The sequence below is a fragment of the Neofelis nebulosa genome, chromosome 3 (assembly GCF_028018385.1).
Source record: "Neofelis nebulosa isolate mNeoNeb1 chromosome 3, mNeoNeb1.pri, whole genome shotgun sequence".
NCBI lineage: Eukaryota > Metazoa > Chordata > Mammalia > Carnivora > Felidae > Neofelis > Neofelis nebulosa.
In genome coordinates, this window is record NC_080784.1 from 133971648 (window position 1) to 133998241 (window position 26594).

General features: G+C 38.6%; 1 protein-coding gene across 1 annotated transcript in view; it reads right to left on the minus strand.

The window, feature by feature from the left end:
* HERC5 (HECT and RLD domain containing E3 ubiquitin protein ligase 5) overlaps positions 1–26594 on the minus strand; it is a 46495-nt gene that overhangs the window by 8911 nt on the left and 10990 nt on the right. The window contains exons 7-17 of the mRNA XM_058721934.1: positions 26210–26355; positions 24980–25056; positions 23661–23764; positions 21755–21814; positions 19059–19152; positions 15674–15863; positions 13940–14094; positions 6971–7087; positions 5792–5902; positions 3441–3611; positions 468–611 (exon numbers count right to left, since the gene is read on the minus strand). Coding sequence (XP_058577917.1) covers positions 468–611; positions 3441–3611; positions 5792–5902; positions 6971–7087; positions 13940–14094; positions 15674–15863; positions 19059–19152; positions 21755–21814; positions 23661–23764; positions 24980–25056; positions 26210–26355 — 1369 coding nt within the window. The remainder of the gene's footprint in view (positions 1–467; positions 612–3440; positions 3612–5791; positions 5903–6970; positions 7088–13939; positions 14095–15673; positions 15864–19058; positions 19153–21754; positions 21815–23660; positions 23765–24979; positions 25057–26209; positions 26356–26594) is intronic.

Genomic DNA, 26594 nt, shown 5'->3' on the forward strand with positions numbered 1-26594 from the left:
AAAAAAAAAAAAAAAAACTTGTAAGAATATTTAGAGTTTATGTACAGTCATTAAGTCAATTTCAATCTCTGCCACAGGAACAGAAATAGAATTATACAAACTGAAGTTTTCTCAATTTCTTTTCACAGCCATTGCCTTCAAATTCATTGGGAAAAATAGAACTGAACAAAAAAAAAAAAAAAGAATGCCTGAGAAAGGAAGGGTTCTTTTTTATCTATACATTCTATAAATGGTCAATAACAAATACTGCTTAAATTTTCCCGTGTAGGCAGAAATAGGAACACAGCGAAAAAGAGACTCTATTTTAAAGAAAATCATCACCTTATTAAAATTGAAGATTATCTCCATAATTCTATGTACCAGTAATTCCTCTCCTAAAACGAAACAGTCTAGACAACCTAATTTTCAATGGTATGTGACATGCATTTACTGTCATGATAACCATAAGCAAAGAGGAGAAGACTTACGCTGACAGGAAACCACATGTAGGAAGCCTCCTCAGGATATGTGAACATCCCATATTCTGGACGGGTCATCTCCTCAAACAGACAGTGGAAAAATTCTACCTTGACTCCTCCAGAGTCAAGCCCAATTTCTCCACTAAATGAAACCTGAGGAAACAGAACAAGTAACACATCACTTCCAGGGCTCTGTATTGCTATGCATTAAAGCTCATTTAATAATAGTTACAGTAAGGGGTTTCCGACTGTTCAGCTGGAAGAGATTGTGACTCTTGATCTTGGGGTCCTGAGTTTAAGCCTCTTATTGGTACAGAGACTGCTTTGTAAAACTTAAAAAAAAAAAAAAAGCTACAGTGAACATGATCTGTAGACCCAAGTATTTGGTAAATAACATGGTATTACCATATTTAATCTTCCCATTAATTCTATGAGGTGATAAAGCTTCAAGAATGAATTTATTTATTTATTTATTTATTTATTTTTCCTCTTGGTACTTTTTTTTTTCAATATATGAAATTTATTGTCAAATTGGTTTCCATACAACACCCAGTGCTCATCCCAAAAGGTGCCCTCCTCACTACCCATCACCCACCCTCCCCTCCCTCCCACCCTCCACCAACCCTCAGTTTGTTCTCAGTTTTTAACAGTCTCTTATTCTTTGGCTCTCTCCCACTCTAACCTCTTTTTTTTTTTTTCCTTCCCCTCCCCCATGGGTTTCTGTTAAGTTTCTCAGGATCCACATAAGAGTGAAACCATATGGTATCTGCCTTTCTCTGTATGGCTTATTTCACTTAGCATCACACTCTCCAGTTCCATCCACGTTGCTACAAAGGGCCATATTTCGTTCTTTCTCACTGCCACGTAGTATTCCATTGTGTATATAAACCACAATTTCTTTATCCATTCATCAGTTGATGGGCATTTAGGCTCTTTCCATAATTTGGCTATTGTTGAGAGTTAAAGCTTCAAGAATTTAAATAACTTCCCCAACGTGACACACGGCTAAGAAGTGCAGCCTCCATTTAATCCTGGGTCTGTCAAGTCTCAGAGCCAGCCTTCTTTAGCTACTAATCTCACCTCAATGGGCATCATTATATAATAAAGTATCTTGAGCATAATGAAAAAAACAAAGAAATAAAAAAATTTTCAAAAAACTGAAAAACCAGAGCACACATAAAGTATTTATTGGCTTGGTTGTTTACTCCCTGAGAAGGCACCTGTTGACACCAATTCTTCCCTAGGATGATTCTGTCATAACCCTCCTTTACTTCTCCGATTACTCGCTCATTCCTGCCTTTCCTTCTTGGAATCCCTCACTTTGGTGTACAAATGTGGTAAGGTCTCTCTTATTCTTAAAAGAAGAAGAAAAATCTCAACATTCCCCGTCTTCAATATAGACAATCCTGGCTTCTACGGTTGCTAAATTCTGGAGAATTGTGTACACCAGCTTCCAAACCTATTTCTCTGCTTAAATGCTCTCTCCAAGAGGACCTGGAACCTGTGAACCCCCTATTCCAGGGACTTGTTCTCATGTCTCCTCTCCTTGATTTTATGAACTCATTTTACCCTACTGATCACCTCTTCTTTCTTCATACCCTCTTCTCCCTTGCTTTCTCTTAAAAAGCATTAATTGGGTTTTTACTTCTCTCTTCTTTTTCCTGCTGCTTTAACACCAGAAATGCCTGTGGTTCTGTGCTATTTCTGTTCTTTTTGCTCTTTCCCTGGATGTTTGATTTCTCTTTAAAACTTCACATATCACTTACAGGCATTTAACCTTCAAATCCACTCTCATCCTATCTTCTCTCCTGACTGACACACACTCCTATCTGAAGGCCTGCTTAACATTTCTGTCAGGATATTCCACTGGCACTTCACCCACAGCTTTTACTGGTTTGTTTGGATGAATGTCTCTTCCATTTTCTAGAGATCCAAGTTTCAAAACCTCAGTGAGTTATTTAAAATCTGTGTAAGGCCAGGTATCAAGTCCTCTGCTCCCTCCTGTGGACAAGCTCCTTAATGTCACAAAGCCTCTGTTTTCTCCTAAGATTCTCGGAAAGATTAAATAGGATAACATACAAAATGCCTCACACAGTCTGGAAAGTGGTCGCTGCTCATCAAATGTTACCTAAGTTTTTTAAATGTATGAAATATGGGGCGCCTGGGTGGCTCAGTCGGTTTAGCGTCTGACTTCAGCTCAGGTCATGATCTCACGGTCTGTGGGTTCAAGCCCCGTGTTGGGCTCTGTGCTGACAGCTTGGAGCCTGGAGCCTGCTTCAGATTCTGTGTCTCCCTCTCTCTCTGCCCCTCCCCTGCTCATGCTCTGTCTCTCTCTGTCTCAAAATTAAATAAAAATATTTTAAAAATAAATAAATAAAATGGATGAAATATAAAAGTGGAACTTATATAATTCTGTGGACTGGCTGGCTGGCTGGCACAGGTAAAATTCGCATAATAAGTCTTAGATTTTTTTTTAACGATCTATGTGGAGAATATGTAGAAGCAGTTCCTCTCAGGCGAGGCGGGGGGGTTGGGAGGGTGGGGTGGGAAGTGCAGTGACAGGGGGAGCGTGGGGCTGCCTTGTGACCTGGCTGCATTCCCCCTTTTCCTCACAGCTGCCCAAAGATAACAAGAAGAAAGATGCTGGAAAGCCAGCCAAAAAAAGACAAAGACCCAGTGAACAAATATGGGGCAAGGCCAAAAAGAAGAAGTGGCCCAAAGGCAAAGTTCAGGACAAGCTCAATAACCTGGTCTTGTCTGGCAAAGCAAGTTCCCAACTATAAGCTTCTAACTCCAGCTGTCATCTCTGAGAGACTGAAGATTCAAGGACCCCTGGTCAGGGAAGCCCTTTAGGAGCTCCTTTGTAAAGGAGTTTATTAATAAAAATAAAAATAAAGTAATTTCTTCTCTGGAAGAACCACAGTTACATCTTTTTAGATCTTCCTTCTCTCTGCAGCAAAAATATTGAGAATTATACTTTACCATTAACTCCCTCCTCAGATCTTCATTCTCAAACTGATTTAGGTGACTCAAAACATCCTCAATCAAGTGATTCCTTCTGACTGTCAGATTGAATGTAGGCAACAAAGATAATTCAGACCTTCCGTGTTCCACAACTCCGGCCAACCGCATACAAGCTCTAAATTTTTTCTCCTAGGAAAACCAATGTTTCACTTCATTTCACCATTTGCTCTAAGTAGGAATTTACAAACGGGAATAAACTGGTTCAATTTATCATGAGTGCACATCACAAACATTTATGAAAAGAGCTTTGTTTACATATGCCACTGGAGAGAAGCTATACATTCAGTATTCACGCTCAGTAAGCAGAAGAGACACCAAAGGAATGAAAAGCTTTGTGGAGCCAACCAGGGTCAGCAGGGAAGTGACCAACTGTGGGCTCTATTGGTCCACTTTATCCTGCAAACACAATTATTAATACTTCAGGTTACCAAAGCTAATTACCATGATTAGGCTAAGAGAAGAATTAGCAGATACTAAAGCAGTATGCTAAACAGAACATTCTCACTTGGAAAAGAATCTCAGTAGCTTAGAAAGAAAGCAGGTGGGGCACCAGGGTGTCTCAGTCGACTGAGCGCCCAACTAATGTCGGCTCAGGTCATGATCCCAGGGTTGTGGGATCAAGCCCCGTGTCAGGCTATGTGCTCAGCATGGAGGCTGTTCAGGGTTCTCTCGCTCTCCCTCTGTCCCTCTCCCATGCTGGTGCGCTCTCTAAAATAAGATTTAAAAAAAAAATAGAAAAAGAAAGCAAGCAAGCATGCTGCAGGAAAAGTTCAGGTATGACAGACCTCTCTGAAGTCATCCTAATCTCAGAGGAAAACCCAACAAGAGATTTTAAAGATGATCTAAGAAGTTATATAGGAGACAGCAAGAGAGACAAGACACACACACACACACACAAAGACTATCTGACCAAATGGCAATTTGAGATCATTAAAGTCTAAGGCTCTTGACAAAACAACAATCAAATGTCAGTTCCATAAAATTATTACTGGAGGCCTGTTTAAAATTAGGAGAGGGGCACCCTAGGTGGCCCAGTCGGTTGAGCTCAACTGTTGATTTTGGCTCAGGTCAAACCTGATCCCAGGGTCGTGGGATGGAGCCCCACACTGGTGCTGAGCATGGAGTCTGCTTAATATTCTCTCTCTTTCTCTCTCTCCCTCTGTCCCTCTCCCTTGTTCACACTCTCACTCTTTCTTAAAAAAATAAAAATAAATAAAAATTAGGAGAGAACAGCTACAAGAGTTGAAAAAATGAAAAAAAAAGTTCTTGTATCTTTTTCCTTTCATTTTCCTGTTAAATAGTTCATTAATGGTCATACTCATAAATCAATTTCCTATTTTGTTTTATAATGGTTAACTTCATTATGTAGAAGTATCTACTTGTACAACATACATTTAAATATTACTCATATATACATACACGGATGCATATATAAAAGTGATAAGAACTAAAGCTCTTGAGCACTTAAACTTCCCTAAGCGTTTTCTTTTTTAAATATTTTTAATATGTAAAAATTGTTATTTTAATATTTATTTTGAGACAGAGTGCGCACACAAGTGGGGGAGTGATAGAGAGAGAGGGTGAGAGAGGATCCCAAGCAGACTCCATGCTATCAGCACAGAACACAATGAGGGGTTCCTTCTCACAAACCGTGAGATCATGACCTGAGCTAATATCAAGAGTCAGATACTTAACCGACTGAACCACCCAGGCTCCCCTCCCTAGGCATTTTCAATTGTCCAGTTTTAAATTCAAAATCACTTTTCCAGATATGCTGACAAACAGAACCAACTCACCTGATGATAGTTCATTGAAAAGGGGATATTTTTACAAACCTTTATCATGGTATCATCAGAGTATCATCCATTTATGTGTGTCTGCATTTCAAGAATCCTGTCACCTGTATTCCTACTGCTATGTTTTTATTATTATTATTATTACTATTACTATTATTAGACTGGGCCTCCTTAAATACTGGTGCTAATCCCAATCAAACCCAAGTCTGCTATGCCTCTCTAAGTCCCATTCAGAAGACCTATAGACAGGCTCCAACCTCAAGTAAAAGCCCTACAAATTAGGTCAGCTGCCCATCCACTACCCTTCACTACTGAGGCCTTAATGTGCCTCAAGGCCAAGCCAATCCAAATGATGACCGTCTTTCTTGCCATCTTTAGTAGTCTAAGCTCCATGAATGTTACAACCGTTGGTCTTACCAGTGGGTAGCTCCCTTATCAACCCCCAAAATACTGTATACTTATGAAGGCATTTATCATTTAATTTAATAAAGACAAAGACAAAGACATACATACCTGTATTTTTAAAAGTGAATCTGCATATAGTAGTTTGATTTTCGACAAAATATTAAAGATAAACGGAAAATGACTGAATATGACAGGATACGGAGTGTCTACTGAAGTGTCCTAAAAATAGAAATGACGAGAATTCTGACAAATCAAAGGACAGAGAAATCTTATACCTTAGCTCACAACCTTAAGCCCCTGGTAGTTTGTGGTCTCAGTTCTTACAGCCAAAGCAATTCAAATTGCTGGTCGGCAGTACTTAAATACATAAAATTCTATGAAAATGTTTTGTATGTATCAATGAAAGGTATATAAACCTAGTATTATCAGCACTCATTTAATTTAGCAATTAATTATAAACTCCAGACGTTTTCCCAAAGAATATGTTCTGCTACAATCTGCACTTCTGAAATGCAAATTAGTTCAGATGCATTTAGTAAACAGGGGAATGATATAATGTGGATAGCTGAGGAGCTCATACAGGATTTCTGCCAGTCTGTGCTAGCAGCACAATTACAGCCTTCAGAGAGGAGAAAACCTCAGGTCAGCTGTTGAACTGGCAGCAACAGCTCATTAGCTTTATTTTAAGAAAATAAAAAAGAAGTATTTCTACCTGGAGCAACCGACAAGGCTGCAGCCCTGTCCTGCTGGCTCCTGATGAGGCACACTGCCCTTTACCTACAGGCAGAGCCCCACTCGCATCTATGTGAGCTCCACATCACCAGTCCTCTATTTAGGAGCGTGGATAGAATCCCACCCTTTTGTCTTGTGCAATTCATACTCTTCTGGCACTCTCCACAAGCTGCCTGCCTGTGGCTGCGCCACGTGATTTAAGGTAGCAACCACTTTTCCATTAAGGTTCTACAAAACTGCATTGGTTTTGAGGGGTCTGTCTTGCTTTTCCTATAAGTCCCGTTATTCCTACTGAGCAATTCTGCAGAATACAAGGATATTTGGAAACTCATGCACAATGTTATAGCACAAATACCTATATTAACTCAATGATGGTCAACTTTCCTCCTTTAAACGTGCCATACTTGTGGCACCTGGCTGGCTCAGTCAGTGGAGCCTGTGACTCGATCTGAGGGTTGTGAGTTCGAGTCCCACACTAGGTATAGATAACTTTAAAAAAAATTATATCTTAAAAAAAATAAAAATAAAAGTAAAAAAGAAACATGCCATACTTACCAAGTTGTTCACTCTCCAAGAAGACCTTCTATATGCATCCCCATAAAAATCAAGCCATTGTGTAAGTTCGTTTATTTTGAAAATATTTTCGGGCAGTTGACATTTAGCCTGGTTTACCTTAAATAAAATACGGCCCGTGAAAAAGTTTTATAAATGAAGACAATTTTGCTTTAGGGCTATTAATTATATTAGCAGAATAAATAAATTACATAGTTTTTCAATGAGCAGAATAAAGTTCTATCCAATTCCTCCACTGACAAAGCCCCACATTTTCAGGAACATGAAGAATACCTATAATAGCAGAAATTGATGATACGATAACTCCTACTTACTTTTAATTCATAGAAAGGTTGTAAAGAATTTTAGGTCCAAAGAAAAATACACTGCAGTATGAATCCAAAGTAGTCTTGAGGCCCAATTTTAGGCCATATTCTTCACAGCTTAACAGCATACCATTTACAGATGTTCCCCTCTGGCAAGGCATATGTGGATCATTCCCCTCCTAAACACATAGGGGAATTTTGCAGCCTTCCATCCCTTAAGATGACCAGAGTTATTTATTTTGACATGTACATGGGAACCTGGAATAGTGCTAACCATCAGTCAGTGAAGTCACTCATAATGACACTAGATGCTTTCGACATGAGTGACCATCATGTCAAGTGACCTGGTTGGACACAGTCCTAGCCTAAATGACTAATTCTCAACAGGTCTTCTAAAAGCCCCTCTTAGCTGTGTAAGCTAAGACCATTCACCTGGAATATTCTTACTGATCCTGGCCCAGACCCCAAATGATCCAAGCCTCCCAGTACCAACACCGAAAGCATTGTGAAGCTGTTTGAACCGTGAATACGGTTCTCTGGATCCTGCTGATCTCAGCCTTCCACAGTCAACAGCCTTAACATCCCCAATTATGGAAAAAGTGACTGCTTTATCCTTGTGGTTTCTTGCAGTCTCCCTTTTGAGGGGGGGGGGTGGGTAGTGACAATCTGATGTCACTGTCAGAGTCAAAAGGATAAAGCAAGATCCCTTGACGATTTCTTTTGTTGTTCAGTATTTATCAGCATTTAAAAAAATTTTTTTAATGTTTACTTTTGAAAAAGAGAGAGACAGAGCGTGAGCAGGGAAGGGGCAGAGAGAGACAGAGATACAGAATCCAAAGCAGGCTCCAGACTCTGAGCTGTCAGTACAGAGCCCGATGCAGGGCTCAAACCCATGAGCTGTGAGATCATGACCTGAGCCGAAGTCGGACACTTAATCGACTGAGCCACCCACATGCCCAGGATTCTCTTTTTTAAGTGAAAAAAGCTCATTAGAATACATTTTCCCTGAGCTCTTCAATAAATTTCTCAACTTTTCAAAACCCAAATTATTTTCTTTTACTAATCTTTCTCTTTTGTATAAAACTTCTAAAGATAGCCAAGGATAGGCACTGCTTTTTAGCAGTGTGGCAGAATACTTTTTGTTTAGCAGTATGACAGATTAGCTACTTTGATTCACTGAAAACAACCAGAAATACAGGAGAAAGTGTGAACAAATATTTTTAATTCAACACTAATACTGTAAGTAAATATGAAATAATCACATCAAAAACAAAGTGAAGGTGGCATTTGCCTTGAAAACATTTGCCAGAACTGGTGACCTGAACTTCGGTTTGCGATGGCTGGGGCTTTGGAGAGAGGAGACAAAACCCAGACTGTTCAAATTATAGAGCCAATAATAGAACACCACCTCATAAATCTGGGATCCAAAAGGGCTAAACCATCACAGTGAGGGTAAACTAGAAATGAACAGGCTCTTTCCTCCATTCCTACATCAACCCACCCCCACACCTTGACTCAAGCCCATGAAGTGAACTGCAGCTAGTTAAAACGGTGCCAAGCTGTGGAAAAAATATCACCCACAGCATTTGCACTCACAAAAGGACTTTCCTGAAAATTCGCACACTGCATTCACACCATACCTAGAGATCTAAAGAGCTTCAAATCAAGAATTTAATTTAAAGTAGTACCAAACTGCCAAGTGGTTAAGTTGTTTTTAAGTTACTTGGGCAACTCTTTTCACTTCTTTGGGCCCAACTGTATTGATTTATTGAACGGGGATTGGATTAAACTAGGCATCACAGATGTAATGCCTACAGGATCTTGATGGTGTCTTAACAAATGAGGCCTGCTGACTGTAAGACAGTAAGGTATAGAGGAGACTACCAAATTGCAGAATTCATGTCTCACCTGAAAAATACAATAACAGTATCAGACCCCTTTTCCTAAATGCTTTAGTTTTCCAAGAGAAACCAAAAGTTTAAATTTAAAAGTTTAAATTTTGGTTTCCAAGAGAAACCAAAAGTTTAAATTTAAGTGGTGAAACTAAATGCATTTAAAAAACATGTCAAGGGGTGCCTGGCTGGTGCAGTCAGTGGAGTGTGCGACTCTTGATCTCAAGGTTGTGGGTTCAAGCCCTGCACTGGGTATAGAGATTACTTTAAAAAAAAAAAAAAAAAAGAAAAGAAAAGAAAAAAAAGAAAGAAAGTAGTACCAAACCAAAGTGGTGTCTCCTGGCAGAAGCGAATTCTCCCTGGACAAACAGCTCTCAAAGAATTCCAAAAGATAATGTTCCAAGGAACATGAACATGAATACACACACACACACACACACACACACACACACACACAGAGTCATAAAACACACAATAACGAAGGCGCTATAAGGAAGATTCAACAGAAGCAAGAGAGGACAAAGCTGGCCTGTAAAGACTTCACATACCAAAGGTATAACTTCTATAGATTTAATTAAGGAAAAATGGAAGCCTGAAAATAAAGGCAAGATGAAGATACCATAAATAATGACCAAGAATAAAAAGTTTCAAAAAAACAATTCTTTAAGTGAAAAACTTCTGCAAGTGAAAAACACGAATTACTTGAAATAAAAACTCAAAGGGCAGTTTTATTAGCAGGCAAAATTACTGAAAAGAGAATTCATGGAAAGATATGGCTGAAGAAATCAAATCATCCAGAATGGGATGCAATCAGAGACAGAAAATAGGACAGAAAGGTTAAGAGACATGGAAGACAGAGTGAGATGGTCTAACATATAAACTGGAATTTCAGTAGGAAGGGAGGAAGTCAACATTTGTTTGGATTTAAAATGGTAACAATTTAAGAACATCCTTGATAGGTTATTTTCAAAAGCCCTAAACATTCTATTTAATAGTGATATTCAAATTTTTCCTTTAAAATCACAAACAAGGGGCACCTGGCTGGCTCAGTCAGTGGAGCATGTGACTCTTTATCTTGGGGTTCAAGCCTCACGCTGGACACAGAGATAACTTAAAATACTTAGGGGCACCCGGATGGCTCAGTCATTAAGCGTCCAACTTTGGCTCAGGTCATGATCTCACAGTTCGTGGTTTTGAGCCCCACATTGGGCTCTTTGCTGTCAGTACAGAGCCTGCTTTGGATGCTCTGTCCCCCTTTCTTTCTGCTCCTCCTCCCCCACTTATGTGGTCTCTCTCTCTCTCCAAAATAAATAAACATATACAAAAAAATTGCTTTAATAAAATACTTAAAAATAAATAAAATCACAAATAAGTAAGAACCTATTATGACCAACAGTTCTATTCAACAGGGACTGTACCAAGGTACACAAAGGCTTAGCCAATGCAACATGGCAAAGGAAAAAAATAAAATGTATGTGAATTAGAAAGAAAAAAAAGTGTTTTTCTCAAATACATGATTGCATGCACAGGAAATACAAAAGAACCTACAGGTAAATTACTAGATAAGAATGTGAAAATTAATCAAATTTGCTGGCTATAAAAAAATATTCAAAAACTAATGCATCCCTACAAACCAACAGATAATATAATTTTTAAAAGATACCATCTATAAAATCTAAAAAAACTAAATATAGTGAAACAGATTTAACTAAACATATCCAAGACTTTCATAGTAAAATAACACAATTTTTTTGAAAGACTTTAAAGACTATCTAATAAGTGGAAGAAACAGACACCATGAAAATTCATAATAGTAAAGAGATCAATTCTCCCCAAAGTGAAATATAGATTCAATGCAATTCCAATCAAATTCCCAGTAAGATTTTTGTTTGTTTGTGTGCATTGCCTATCAGCAGGGAAAGGAAAGGATTTCAGTAAGGGATGCTTGGTAATTATCTTCATATGGAAAATAATAAAATATAAATTTAACATAAATTTCCAATTGGATCAAACACCAAATTGTGAAAGGCAAAGCCAAAATTAATACTCCCTTCAGACCTGGATATGAGTGGCTTTCTGCTCTGGATCCATGACTTATAGGTCCTTGCCCTGGCCTTGCTCCAGCCAATCCCTTTCTCAAAAAAGTAAAACTAAGATAAGAAGTCTGCAGAGCAAGGGGCCCTGACTACATGCACAGGCCTCTTCCCCTGCATGGTTTCTCGAGAGTAGACTGTATTACAGGTGAGCACAGTCCTAGGTTCTGGTGCTCCAAAGGTGGCTAAGGTGCAGCTGTCATGGAGGCAGGGACGGAATGCAGACATATGAGTTGTGGACATATGGCCACACGTAGGTACATGATACCTCCAGTGTGGGACAAAACCAAGGGAGGAAAAGAAGAAGACATATGGAGGCATCTGCCTTGAACCTCCACCTTTCAGTGAAAAACTCCATAAGGAGTCCAAGATTTCTAAATTTAAATCCTCCCCAGTCATTAGGAAAGTTTATTTATCAAGGTGGGTGGGTAGAGAATATTTTATTTCAGAGTATATTTATTCCAGTTTTTTGGCTAGGTTTCTAACCTTTTAAATATTAGACATAGTTATATGGGACTCTGCTTAACCTCTCCCTCAGGCTCCAACTGTCACTTCTGTTACAAGACTATCTAGAGCAGCTTTCAGGCCAAAATCTTATTGGAACACAGCCTCACCCATTCTTTTTAAATTTTTTTAAATAATTTTTTTGACGTTTATTTATTTTTGAGAGAGAGAAAGAGACAAAGAGTAAGCAGGGGAGGGGCAGAGAGAGACAGAGACACAGAATTCGAAGCAGGCTCAAGACTCTGAACTGTCAGCACAGAGCCTGACACGGGGCTCAAACTCACAAACTGAGATCATGACCTGATCCGAAATTGGATGCTCAAACTACTGAGCCACCCAGAGGTCCCCCACGCATTCATTTTTGTATTGCCTATGGCTGCTTTCATGATGTTACCACAGAGTGTAATAGTTGTAGCTATAACAGATATGCCTAACAAAGTCTAAAATACTTACTACTCTCTGGTCCTTTCCAAAAAGACCTCCTGATTTATGGTAATAATTTAAAAACTTGGAAGAAAAAAAAAGCTTAGAACAAGACACAAAGAGTAAAAATAAAAACTATAAAAGACTAAATTATCAAATTTATCTGTATTAAAATTAAGAATGTGGTTGGGGTGCCTGGGTGGCTCAGTTGGTTAAGTGTCTGACTCTTGATTTCGGCTCAGGTCATGATCTCACTTTTCATGAGAGTGAGCCCCACATCGGGCTCTGTGCTGACAGTGCGTAGCCTGCTTGAGACTCTCTCCCTCTCTTTCTCCCCACCGCCCCTCCACATGCACATGCTCTCTCTCTCAAAATAAACAAACATTTAAAAAAAGATTAAGAATGGGGGTTGATAAAAAAAAGAAAACACCACAAAGTGAAAAGCCAAGCTACAAACTGGGATATGACATTTGCAACACATACAATTGACAAAGGACTGATTTACAACATAAAAAGAACCCCTATAATCAATAAAAAAAAAAAAAGTCAAATACATTTAAACTGAATGAAAGTCACACAGACCTTTGACACAAGAAACAAATATTGCAATTATAAACATGACAACATGCTCTAATGCATTAGAACCAGGGAACTAGAGTTAAAATCATAATTTGATATCATTTAATACTGAAAATACTTTCTAAATTTTAAAACCAGACTTGGAGCAACAGGTACTCTCATCGTGACTTGGAAAGGATTTAAATTAGTCCAACCATTTTGGAAGACAGTTTGTCACTATCAATAAAGAACACATACATATCCTACAACCTATCAATGCCAAAACTAGGTATGGAGTGTACAAACCAAACTTTGACCCATGAATGCCAAGGTATGTGTATGAAAATATATACAGCAGCATCTTTTCTCATTGAAGAAGCACCCCTCCCCCCAAAACTGTGACCATTACATATCTCCCTTAATTCTGGAATGGATAATTATGCTAAGATTCACGCTATGGACCACAATGTAGGAGTGAAAATGAAATGCATCCATAAATACTAATTGGGATAAATCTACAAAGCAAAATGTTATGCAGTAAGTGTACATTTCACTCAGATACATTTCAAAAATAGCAAAATTAAACGACATAGTCTCTCAAGACATATACGGTACTAAAACCATAAAGGGAATGATTAACCCAAAATCCAGGATTTTGGAGGTACAAATCTCCAGGTGTGGAGGTGTAAGATACACAGACATTTCTAAAGTACTGAAAATGTTTTCTTTTTTTCTTTTTTTTTTTTAACGTTTATTTATTTTTGAGACAGAGAGAGACACAGCATGAACGGGGGAGGGGCAGAGAGAGAGGGAGACACAGAATCTGAAACAGGCTCCAGGCTCTGAGCCATCAGCACAGAGCCTGACGCGGGGCTTGAACTCACGAACCGCGAGATCATGACCTGAGCCGAAGTCGGACGCTTAACCGACTGAGCCACCCAGGCGCCCCAAATGTTTTCTTTTTTAACATGGGCAGCAGTTACACTAACATCTGTTTTATTACTTCAAATAATAAATATACTCCTGTATATGCAGGACTTAACTCACAGAAAACAAAATTTTAAACAGTAATATAAACACCATGTTTCAGGAGTCTGCTTAAGATTCAGGCCAGCTGAAACCAACGGAATTTTTACTGCAAAATAAAAATCTATCAATGTCTAAAAGAACCCTTACCCTGTACAGCTTTCTCAGCATTTCTAGGAGAGCCTTAACGTGACAGTTGTCCTCGGAGCTTTCAGTCCAGTAATGCAGTTGAGCAGTGATGGCTCCTTTAAACATCTGGACCAGCCTGCTGAAAGCAGGTTCCTGCAGAGATGCCCAGTACTCCTCTGAGGGACACAAAGGTAAGTACTTTTTAGCATGTAATTTCTCATGGATTCTTACAGGTAAAAAAGTGGTCAGTAGTTTCCCAAACTGATGGAACACTGTTGTATGTATCAGTTACAAAAACTCATTTGTAATACTTTTCAGTAACTACAAGTGCAATGAAATTTTAAGAATTTAACAACCTAGAAAAAAAAATCCCTCAAATGTAACAAAATCATGATCTAATTAATTCGTGGGGAAAAAACCCAACAAGATTAGTCATTTTTTTTTTTTGCCCAGATATAATAGCATGCTGTCTTAAAACCAGATTTAAGAATTATTCACAATTACACAACTCCTTTCTCACAACCAGTATGAGTTTTTACATCTTTTTTTTTTTTTAATGTTTATTTTTGAGAGAGATCACACATGGAGGAGGGGCAGAGAGAGAGGGAGACAGATAATCCAAAGCAGACTCTATGCTGCTAGTGCAAAGCCCAATGTGAGGCTCGATTCCCCAACCATGACATTGTGCCCCGTGTCAGGGCATGCTTGGGATTCTCTCTCTCCCTCTCTCTCTCTGCCCCTCCCCGCTTGCTCTCTGTCTCAAAAACATTTTTAAAAAATTTAAAAAAACCAACAACAACCAAAAAAACATCTCTAGGAGCGCCTGGCTGGCTCAATTGGTAGAGTATGTGACTCAATCACAGGGGCAGGAGTTCAAGCCCGTTGTTGGCCCAAGAAGCTTATTTTAAGGAAACACACACATACCTCTCAGCATTGTAAAAAAAATCCAAGAAACTTAAAACTAGCTTGTTATCACTTACTTACCTATGTTTAATAAAACATAAGAATGGACTTCCTTGGGCTGAATGCACTGTTTGTTTCAAAAACCTCATTAAATCTAACCAAGACCCTAGATCTAACAGCCAGTGTACTGGAGATACAGAAAAAGGTAGAAATAATCAGACAAATCTAGATGTGGGGTGTTCAATAGGACAAGTGACTTAAGACTCAAAACAAAGGCTGTAAAATGCTTTTGGGACAGGTGCAGAAATTTGAATATGACCTAGATATTAAGGAATTATGGCTAATTTTATTAGGTGTGATAATGATGGGGTAAGGTAGGATCTCATGTTCTCAGGAGACGCATGCTGAAATATTATAGGTAAAATGTCATGATGTCTCCAACTTACTTTCAAGTACCTCGGCAAAAATAAAATGTATTCTTCACATAAAGAGAGAAACATACATGGCAATAAATTAACTGTCGTTGACTCCGAGGTAAAGGATATATGAGTATTCACTGCACTATTCTTTCAACTTGTATGTATGAAATTTTTCATAATGAAAAGTTGGGGACAAAGGACCTCATGCCCAAACCACACATGTACCATTACCAAAACTCTTAAAAGGTACTAAAACAATCTATTTTGAATGACTATAATAATTACTACAGCATCTTTACAATATGCTAACAGTATGAACTAAAAACCATGAACATATTTACAAGTATCTAAGTTTGGCTATAACTTTAGCAGGCATGTGTTTCCATGGAAAGGATGGTGAAAGTATTTTCAAACGTGAAATCTTCAGTCTTACCCAGAACCCCTAAAGACTGGTTACTCATGGCACAAACAGCCTCTGCAAACGGAACCACCAGGCTCTCCCAGTTGTTATAATCATGCATCATGGGACACTCAGGAAGAAGGAAGAAAATTTCTAAAGCTTCTTGGTGTGGAGAATGAAACGGAAGATTTTTGAGCAGATTATCCTTGAGACATGTAGTTATCTGCGGTCAAAAAGTATTAGGAAAAAGACACTCAAAACATAGCAGGATGCAACTTGTAATAAAAGAAAATCTAGAACCTGGAGTTTCATTCCAACTGGAATGATCATTCAGTCCTAAAATCCACATTTACATCCCATCTCACCTAGCCTCCCAGATACCCAAGGTAGGTGATGAGCATTATCCCCACTCTATTGCTATGAAACATGAAGGAGGTCAAGAAGAAATCACGTGTGTAAGAATTACACTAGATCAACAAGGAATACTAGATAAACAAGGAATTCAGAACAGGCAGCCCTCCCAATAATAAATACTACATTCTGCCCCCTCATTTTTTTTAAGAAAAAGAATGTTTAAGAACACCAAAGAAAAACAAAAATAGAAACCCTAAACAAAAAGCAATAATCCCAACAACAAAAACCAACATGGTTTCCAACTATCTTCTCATATGACTACCTGTCTCATCACAAACTCCCTCCACTACAAACTCTAGTTTCTAGCCCTTCTGACATCCTTACCACTTCCCCAATTCAGAACACAAGTGTTCAGCAAAAATTCAAATGCAATTCTGAATGTTTATGTGATGTGCATCAGATAACAGAAATAATTTGTTTCAAAACCCACTCAAAAGCTATGCTAGTATTTACAGAGTACTTATTTGTCAGATGTTATGCTGAGTGACTTACATATGTTAATTACGTCACTTAATCCTTATTTTTTTCTAGAACATACATGATATTATTGACCCTATTTTACAGGCAAGAAATCTGTTATTTGCTCAAGGTCACAGAGCTAAGTGGGAATCTCTTCTGGATCTTTCTGACTCCAAAGCCCAAACTCTTAATCATTCAATTATGATATTAGCTAAATGGTATCTCTAAATATATAAATTCTTGTAATTATCTATTTTTATATGAAAACATCGCTTCTCGGCCTTTTGGCTAAGATCAAGTGTATTTTTATATCAAAACACTATGCCAGGGGTGCCTGGGTGGCTCATCAGTTGAGCATCCAACCTCAGCTCAGATCAGGATCTCATCATGGCTTATGAGTTCGAGCCCTGCTTTGGGCTCTTTGCTGACCACAGTGTTCAGAGCCTGGAGCCTGCTTCAGATTCTGTGTCTCTCTCTCTGCCCCACCCTGCTCATGCTCTGTCTCTCTCTCTCAAAAATAAACATTACCAAAAAACCCCAAAAATCAAAAAACAAAACAAACAAAAAACCCATTAAGCCAGACTCATACTACATGGTTCAGTACTTAGAGGGCACATACCTATTTTATAAACAATCTTGGTAACACACACCCCTCTTACCTCTTTGTTCATTATCTGTCATATCCTCAAGCCTCACAACCTTCTCCCAACCCTGCAGAACTACTGTGATATTCTCGGGTCAGTTGTATTGTTTCACACACTGGGCCTCAGTATACACTTCCCTGACTGCCAGGAATGCTATTCCTGAGGTAGGCACCTGGTAAATTTGTACTTATTCTGGGGACCTTGTTTGAGTAGTCTAAGTAGAGGTGAACATCCATGGCCCTAGTGATGACTGAATTCATTCATCTAAAAATATTTATTATACATCTACTAGGTTCTAAGTGAGACATCAGGGAAGACAGTGGAGTGAAAAACACACCCAGCCTTCCCACTAACATCTGCATGTTCGTGTTGTGGGTCCCACTAACCATTTTAAAGACAGGCAGTATGGATCTTTCATTTTCATCAGGAGTCCTCACCACAGTGCCCTACACATAGCAACTATTCAAGTATTTCCTGAATTAATAAATGAATTGCAAAAATCTGTGTATCCATGTCACAGAAATCTCAAAATAGAAAGAAACATTATAGGTCTTATGATCCAACTATCTGGTCTGAAATAATGGAAGACTGCTCTATGATTATGTTGACAGCATATCATACAATATTGTTCTGGCACAATCAAAGGTATAATTAGCTTTAGTGAGGAACTGGCCCAAACTCATCTCTCCACAGATGCAGAAATGGTGCTCTTTCCACTAAATGCTGCAGAGTCCTGATAAAGGTGCATAATTAGGGATCCATTTTCCTCAGACCCCCAATAGGGCTGTGGTTCTGCCAAAGTTAACAGAATTAAACTTTCATCTTCCCTTGAGAGAAAGAAGCGTGTGTAAAGAGACCCTGCGGCTCAGATACAGAATGTTGGCCACGGCAGAGTAAGAGAGCATGCAAGGCAGCAGAGAGGAAGGAGGGAGAGATGTCAGGGAGACTGAAAGGGAAAAAGAATCAAAGGTACAAAAACAGAGGCCAAGAGCAAATAAGAGGGAGAGGGGAAGACAGGGAGGGGGAAAGGAAGAGAGAGAGAAATAGAAGGGAATGGGAGAGAGGGAAAAGGAAAGAGGAGAGGAGGGATAGGAAAGACAGGAAGGAAGAAAGGGAGAGGAGGAAAGAGGAGCGGGGAGATGGAGGGGGGAAGACAGAGGGGCCTAGGGAGAGAGAAGTGAAAGAGAGGGTGAAAGAAGGAACCAGAGTGAGACCCAAAAAGAAACAGACTGAGTGAACATAGACAGTACTACCCCTAGATCAACCAGTATAAGGGAAGAGAGAAATAAATTAATAAAGGCTGCTTAAGAAAAGCTAAATTAATAAAGGAAACATGTTTGGAGCATCTGCAAGTGGAAAACCTAAAGACTTAACAATACTGAAACAAAGAAGTGACAATCCCTAAAAGGGTAACAACATTCTAGAACCTATAAAAAAACACAGAGAAAAAGAATCCACGCAGTCCCTGGTAAGGGGGATGTTCACACCAAAAACAAGTGTTCTCATTTCTATACTTACGTTTAAGACCATTGCAAAGAACACGCTGTTTGTATGGTAGTGTACCAATCTCAACACATCCTTTAATCATCTTCCTTACAGCCAGGAGGTGACAAAACTCCCTCTAGAGAGGATGTGCATCTATGCATATGTGTGTGTGTGTGTGTGTCTGTGTGTATACAGATGAACCATTCAGACTATTTGTAATCTGTGTAACTATGATAGTGAACATTGTGCCCCCAGGGGGCCAACTCTTGGATACCATGTGAGTTTCATCTCATCTTACTATGCTACAGGCTCTCAGAGACTCTCAAAACAAGGTATTTTTTTCTGAAATTTTGAGTTCTTATAAAAAATGATTTAGTGTAGTTTCTTTTCCTAAATAACAATCTAAGGAATACCACCGTGTTAGCAATCCAGTCCTTCTGAGTTAACTCCTTAAAAGCATTTCTTGCTTTATTTAAGTCCAAGTGAACAGGCATCATTTCTGCAGCTCTTCTGTAGAAGGAAAAATCAATGGATAAGTAAGTGAAGCAGCACTCTTCAAAATAAAATATTTTATCAGGTTATTAATTTAGATGAAGTTTCTTCTGAACCTTTTTTCATTTCAATAAAATTAGTATTTCCCTCAGCTTTACAATAAATGTAATTTGGCTAAATACAAATACAATTGAAAATGCAGTTGACAACTTATGATTATGTCTAAAACGCCAAAAAATATCAAGACCGAATTAACTATATATATATACATATATATATACATATATATATGTATATATATATGTATACTATCCAAGTTTAACTCAGATATTGTCTTACCTTAAATATTTACTTAAAAAAAAGTTAAAGGTTTTTCCCATTTCTGAAAAAAATGACCATTTCTCCCAGTTACATGAACTGAAAGTTGGGTTTAAAAAATTTACTTCAGAGAAGTAAATTCTTAGTGTTGCAACAGAAAATTACTAATGAAATGTTTAAGTATCTTAACTTGTGAATTACATTTATTAACTAAATATGCTCAGTGTCTTGGACATAGACACATTCTTTATAAAATAATACATGTATTTGCTGTCTGAAAATCAATAACATTTTTCAGATAAATATTATATAAATATTTAGGGAAAGATGTGCGAAGTCATTCTTTCATAATATTCAAAAATTCAAAGAAAACTTACGATCTTGCAGTAAGGTAATGGCTAAATAAATTAAGGTTATGTCCTTCCCATGGAATACCATCACAATCATGTTTAAGAAAAATATTGAATAACATGAACTTATTAATAAATAGAAAACGGACAAATATATTAAATATAAAGTAATATACTGTCATAGACTCTAAGTCTGAAGTTCTCTCTTGGCCACCAAGAGAGCGGGATGCAGGATTAAAGGAAGAGATGACTAATGTCTGGGAAAAGACAAGACCCCAAATAAGGGTCCTTGCCCTGTATTTATTAAGATCAGAAGGCTTACAAATGTGATGGGCATGCACAAAGAGACAATGAATCTGTGAACATTAACTCACGGGCATGAGGCAAAGGGAGTTTTGAAGATATATGGTGTTTGGGTCAATATAAAACAAAATCCTGGCACCAGGCAGATGAGTAGATGTTAACGGCAGACAGAAGGCGCCATGTCTGTTAATCTTAGCTAGCCTAGGGGATAAGACAAATAGGGCAAATAACCTCAGGGTTAACAAGGCACCTTTTTTTTTTTTTTTTTTTTTTTTTTTGCTAATCAGCTCCACTCTGGGCAGCGTCACCCACAGTGGTCTATAGCCCTATTTACCTGTTTACTTAACTTGGTCCTTTCCTCCTATGAAAGCAGCTTTCTGCTGTAGTACTAAATTGGGGGGCACTGTTGCCCTGAATGCCTAATTTTGCTTACCTCATATACATTTGTATTGGGGGCCTTTGCACCCCTCTCTATTCTGGGTGCCTTTGCACCCCCTGCTCTATCCTGGGGTTCTCACCCCCTGCTCTATCCTGGGGTTCTAATCTTGTTTACCCAAACTCAGGTGTGAGCATCCTATGGCTTTGTACTTCTTTATGCCTTGTTAACCCATTGGTGTAAGCCCAGGGGATTCCTAAGCTTATTACCCACAATATACAGGAGCACCTAGGTGGCTCAGTTGGTTAAGTGTCTGACTCTTGGTCTCGGCTTAGGTCATGATCCCACAATTTGAGTTCGAGCCCCACATCAGGCTATGTGTTGACAGCACGGAGCCTGTTTGGGATTCTGTCTCCCTGGCTCTCTGCCCCTCCCTTGCTTGCGATTTCTCTCAACAACAAAAAAAGTAATATATAAACAACATAATCACATTTTTAGTAAAAGAATAAATTTGCACAGAAAAAAGATATATAAACAAATGCTGTTCCTTTTAAGTGGATTATGGGTGATTTTCATTTTTTCTTTTTTTTTAAAAAGATTTTATTTTTAAATAATCTCTACGCCAAACTTGAGGCTTGAACTCACAACCTGAGATCAAAAGTCACATGCTCTATTGACTGAATCAGCCAGGCACCCCAATTTTCATTTGTTTCAGTCATAGGTCTTTATTTTTGACATTTTCTACAGTGTTCATATATATGCTTTTGTTAAAAAAAGTAATTTTTAGGGGTGTCCGGGTGGCTCAATCAGTTAAACGTCCAACTCTTCATCTCAGCTCAGGTCTTGATCTCAGGGTTGTGAGTTCAGTGCACTGGGCTCCATGCTGGGCATGAAGCCTACTTTAAAAAAAAAAGTAATTTTTAAAAAGAGATAAAAACACCAAACTATTTTACCCTCAAGCCATTTTCTTTATAATCTTTCATTTTTTTTTAATTGAAACAAAACTGACATATAACATATTAGTTCCAGGTGCATACAACATAACACATTGATCTATGTATATATTGTGAAATAATTACCACGTTGAGTCTAGTTAACATCCAACAGCACTTATAGTTAAGATTTTTTTTTCTTATAAGAACTTTTAAGATCTACTCTCTCAGCAACTTTCAAGTATACAATATGGTATTAACTACAGTCATGATGCTGGACACACTATTTTTAACAGAATCTTAAACATTATACATACATATATATATAAATATTATATTACCTTTCCCTTGAAAAACTTCCAGTCAGACAAGCAGGAGATGAAAATATCTCTCTGATTTCCCTGTATTAGGAATAAGATGGTGGTTAAAACAAATTATAGTGTATGCCTCCTTAAGCATGAGATATGATAAATAAAACATCTCATAACAGTCCTTGAAACTTCTCTGTCTTGGATTTGTTTGCGTACGCTTTGCCTTGGGCATCTATAAGTCTCTTCCATTCTTCCAATCTTAAAATTTCAGTGGCAAAGATGAGTAATAAAAAGATAACGTACTCACAGAAGCCGCAGGGAAAGATGAAATGGATTGATCTAGGGTATTTCCTTGAATAAATGAAATATTCCCATCCCACTCAGCTTTCCAAGCCCTATTTATTTTTGTTCCACTTAAGTAGAAAAAAAAATTACCAGATATTAAATGGAAGGATGGGGGTGGGGGGAAACACCCAAGTTGCATCTTGGAAGCAACAGCACAAGTTTTTTGTTTTGTTTTTTAATTATTGAAGTTTGGTTGACATAATGTATCAGTTTCAGGTGTATAACACAGTGACTTGGCAATTCCATACATTGCTCGGTGCTTACCACAGTAAGTGGAGTCACCAGCAGTGTTCTTGGTCATCTATGCCCATTATGATGAAACTATTTCATACAACTACTTTTCAGAATTAGGAAACCATTACCTAAACGTAAAAATATCTCTAAAAGGAAAGGTTTATAAAAATGAGTATAATCTTTACAGATGGAAGGAGCTGCACTATTTTGATCAAGACTGCCCACACTGTTCAGCTGTGAATAGAAGTCCACCAACAAGTGGTTCTAAAGTCAAACAGGGTTGAGAAATTATATAGACAAACTGTGTTTCCTGCTCAGAAGAGTCACAATATATGCAAACATATCAAAGGTACAAAGACTTGCAATAAAGAAAGCTGCCCCCATGGAGCTTACAGGTTAGTTGTGATGTCCAATTTTATGTGTCAACCTGGCTAGGCCACGGAACCCAAATATCTGGTCAAACACCAATCTAGATGTTGCTGTGAAGGTATTTTTTACATTTTTAAAAAATGTTTATTTTTTATTTTTGAGAGAGATAGAGCATGAGCAGGGGAGGGGCAGGGAGAGAGAGGGAGACACAGCAATCTGAAACAGGCTCCAGGCTCTGAGCTGCCAGCACAGAGCCCAACACAGGGCTCAAACTCGTGAACAGAGAGATCATGACCTACGCTGAAGTCAGACTCTTAACCAACTGAGCCACCCAGGCACCCTGCGAAGGTATTTTTGAGAGGAGATTACCATTTAAATCAATAGACTTTGAGTAAAGCAGATCACCCTCCATACTGTGGGTGTGCCTCACTCATTCATTGAAGGCCTTAAGAGAAAAAGGTTCCCAAGCATAGAGAATTCTGCTTCCAGAATGCCTTAGGACTCAAGCTGCAATATTAACCCTTCTCTGGGTCTCCAGCCTGCTGGCCTGCATTATTATTCTGCACTTTCAGTTCCTACAATCACATAAGCCAACTCCTTAAAAATAAGTCTCTGTCTCATGGGGTGTCTCGGTGACTCAGTTAAGCATCTGACTCTTGATTTCGGCTCAGGTCATGGTATCATAGGTTCATGGGATTGAGCCCCATGAGCTCTGCAGAGTCTGCTTGGGATTCTCTCTCTCTGCCCCTCCACTACTCACACACTTTCTCTCTCTCAAAATAAATAAAAGAAACATTTAAAAAATAAATAAGTCTGTCTCTACACACACACACACACACACACACACACACACACACACACACACCCTATATATCGGTCCTGTTTCTCTGAAGACCGTAAAACCTCACATCTCTGTATTGTTTAGAACCAGTCAGGGGGAAACACGACTTTAGAGAACTAAATGAGCAGAAAGACACATGATATGTACTTTTTTGTATTCTGCCACTGTTTAGTCCCCACATCAGCAATCCATCTCTTTACAGTTCCTTCGTTCAATGTAGGAATTTTCCTCCTCAGATTAACATAGGAATTCTGTAAACAAACAAGTAAAACACAGCAATTTAGACACAACAGAAACAGGTATCCACCTTTTAAGCACATTCTAAGGATACAGGGTAATACTGACTTTTTTTTTTTTTAATTTTTTTTTAACGTTTATTTATTTTTGAGACAGAGAGAGACAGAGCATGAATGGGGGAGGGGCAGAGAGAGGAGACACAGAATCCGAAGCAGGCTCCAGGCTCTGAGCCATCAGCTCAGAGCCCGACGTGGGGCTCGAACTCACGGACCTCGAGATCGTGACCTGAGCTGAAGTTGGACACTTAACCGACTGAGCCACCCAGGCGCCCCAATACTGATTTTTAAATATGGATTAACATAGCTCCAGGAAATCATAAAGTGAAATTCTAACCAAGACGTAACATCATTTGGCTGGTTGCCAACATCTTGTCCAAGGGGCTTAACTCTGAAGTAAACTTCTGAGTGCTCTAACACGTAGCACTTTGTAAGGTATAAATGGATTAAAATGAGCATCACACAGCCTCAAGGGGAGGCTGAAAGGACTGTGTAGAAAGGAGGAACTCAGATTGCCTCATCAACATAGGGTGGGGAGGTTATGAGCTGACTATTCACAGGCCTATGAACCTCCGGTCTTTTTCAGTACTGGCTGGGAATATCATTTTAGAATGTCAACCTGTCGCACTCCATCTCACTCTCCCTCTCTCTCTCTCAAAATAAACATAGTAATGATTAAAAAAAGCGGGGGGGGGGGCACCTGGGTGGCTCAATCGGTTGAGCGTCCGACTTCAACTCAGGTCATGATCTCACACTCATGGGTTTGAGTCCCGCATGGGGCTCTGTGTGGACAGCTCAGAGCCTGGAGCCTTGCTTCGGATTCTGTGTCTCCCTCTTTCTCTGCCCCTCTCACCACCCCCCTCAAAATAAATAAACATAATAATAAAAAAAAATTTCAGAATGTCAACCTGTTAGCTTGCTAGGATACTGACCAAATGCCATTGGCAGGGCAAAGGAAAGATCTAAGGAAATCTGATTTGACATTTACCAGAGACAAATCTGCTGATTTCTGGGAGTCAATACTTATGTAGTTCAGACAGTAAAGGATCAATAATGTTTATTCTCCAAAAGTCAGACTAGCAACTAGATGATTTTGGAATTCACCACACTTGGTAAAACCCTTTGTTTTGCTTTAAAAACCAAGTTATAGAACATCTAGAGATCCACTTTTACCTTTTTTCCCATCCAGAGCAAAATGCTTTGATTCCCTCCAGCAATCATTATTAACTCCTTTTCTGAGGTACGGCTTTCTAAAAGGGAGACACAGAAGGTAAGAGTACAGAAAGTAAGAGTGCAGAAAGTCATTGGCACAAACATGCACACTCTATTTAAATCATTTCAGATTCTTCTTAAACTTAGTTCTTTTATCTTTTTGATAGACAAAGACTCAACACATTTCCCATCCATGAAGCAGTAATATACATTTTCTTCAGAGTAAAGTCTAGCTGGCAAACAAAGGTGACCTGCAAGGTTGACAGGTGACCATCAGCTTTGACATCCATATTTAATGTAAATGCTTAGGTATAAAATACAGTCAAACCACTATTTGGTTAACTGAGTCCTGTTTTAATTTAGCTCTCATTACTAAAAACCATATTCTACAACTCCAGATATAACCAAGAACTATTAAAGAATGTAAATAAGTACTTCAAAAGTCTAAATGGTTGTAAAAATCAAATACATGAACTGCTTAAGGAAATAACCCTACTGTTCATTTTCCCAAAGAACTTATGAGAATACTGGTACTTTAGGTCACCACTAAGGTTTCAGAAGCAAATAAGCATTCTTGAGGCACTTCTATGGTAGAAGGTTTCAGAGCTCTGTGGCTTAAGCCACCATTCAAATCTGGCCAAACCACTGACAGGCCTTGAGAACTGTCTAACCCTTTGCCCTCCAAGTCTCTGTACCTCCAGTAAAATGAGACTGAGAGCACAAATCTCCCAGAACTGTTGGATGGGTGACATACCACAAGTAAGGGGTAAGCAGTTAGAGTGCCTGGCATAAATCAGCTGCTCATCATTCTCAGGGCTTGACAGGATTGAGAGTCAGTGTTACCAGGTAAGAAAACCAATCACTGTGAAATTAATAGGTCTGCTGCAAATGACAATCGGAGGCTGCAGAGGTCTCTGAATCCATATAACCTATTTCATGTTCTATCATTTTACATTCACATTAATCTTAATCTGAAGGGATAAGACTTAATCTGAAGACTAACGGTTATTTTGACTTAATTATACTGAATATTTTAACCTGTTTACAAGTAAAAACATGAAACCAATGTTTAGAGAAGCTCCCTTCATAGCTATACATTTCTTTCCTTGCCACATTACATACTTAGAAAAATCAATTTCTCGACAAAGGTATTTATAAAGTGTCAAATCCTGTGCTCCTAACAAAATTTACCAAATGTGAGTTCTTCATTTGATGGCAATTTCATGGGAAGTGGTATCAGCTGATTATGTGTTCCACCGTTTCCCAGTTGTCCTTCTTTTCCAGAACCAAAAGAAAAGACCTTCCCCAAATCAGAAACATAGGCAAGTGTGTGCTGCCTATTAAATAAAAAATACATATGGTCAATTATCAGTCACCTACAATGAAGAGATTACACAGCAACACAGTAAACTGCTGAAATTAGGCTACCCAGTGAGTGAAACTAGTTAATCAACTCTCATCAGATGAAATTAGCCATCTGGAAACTAAGATAGCATTGATGTGTGGCTAAAATGATTTTGGAATCCCGAACGATTCCAAGGCCATGATTGCTGTGCTTTGGCAAATTATGTTCCCT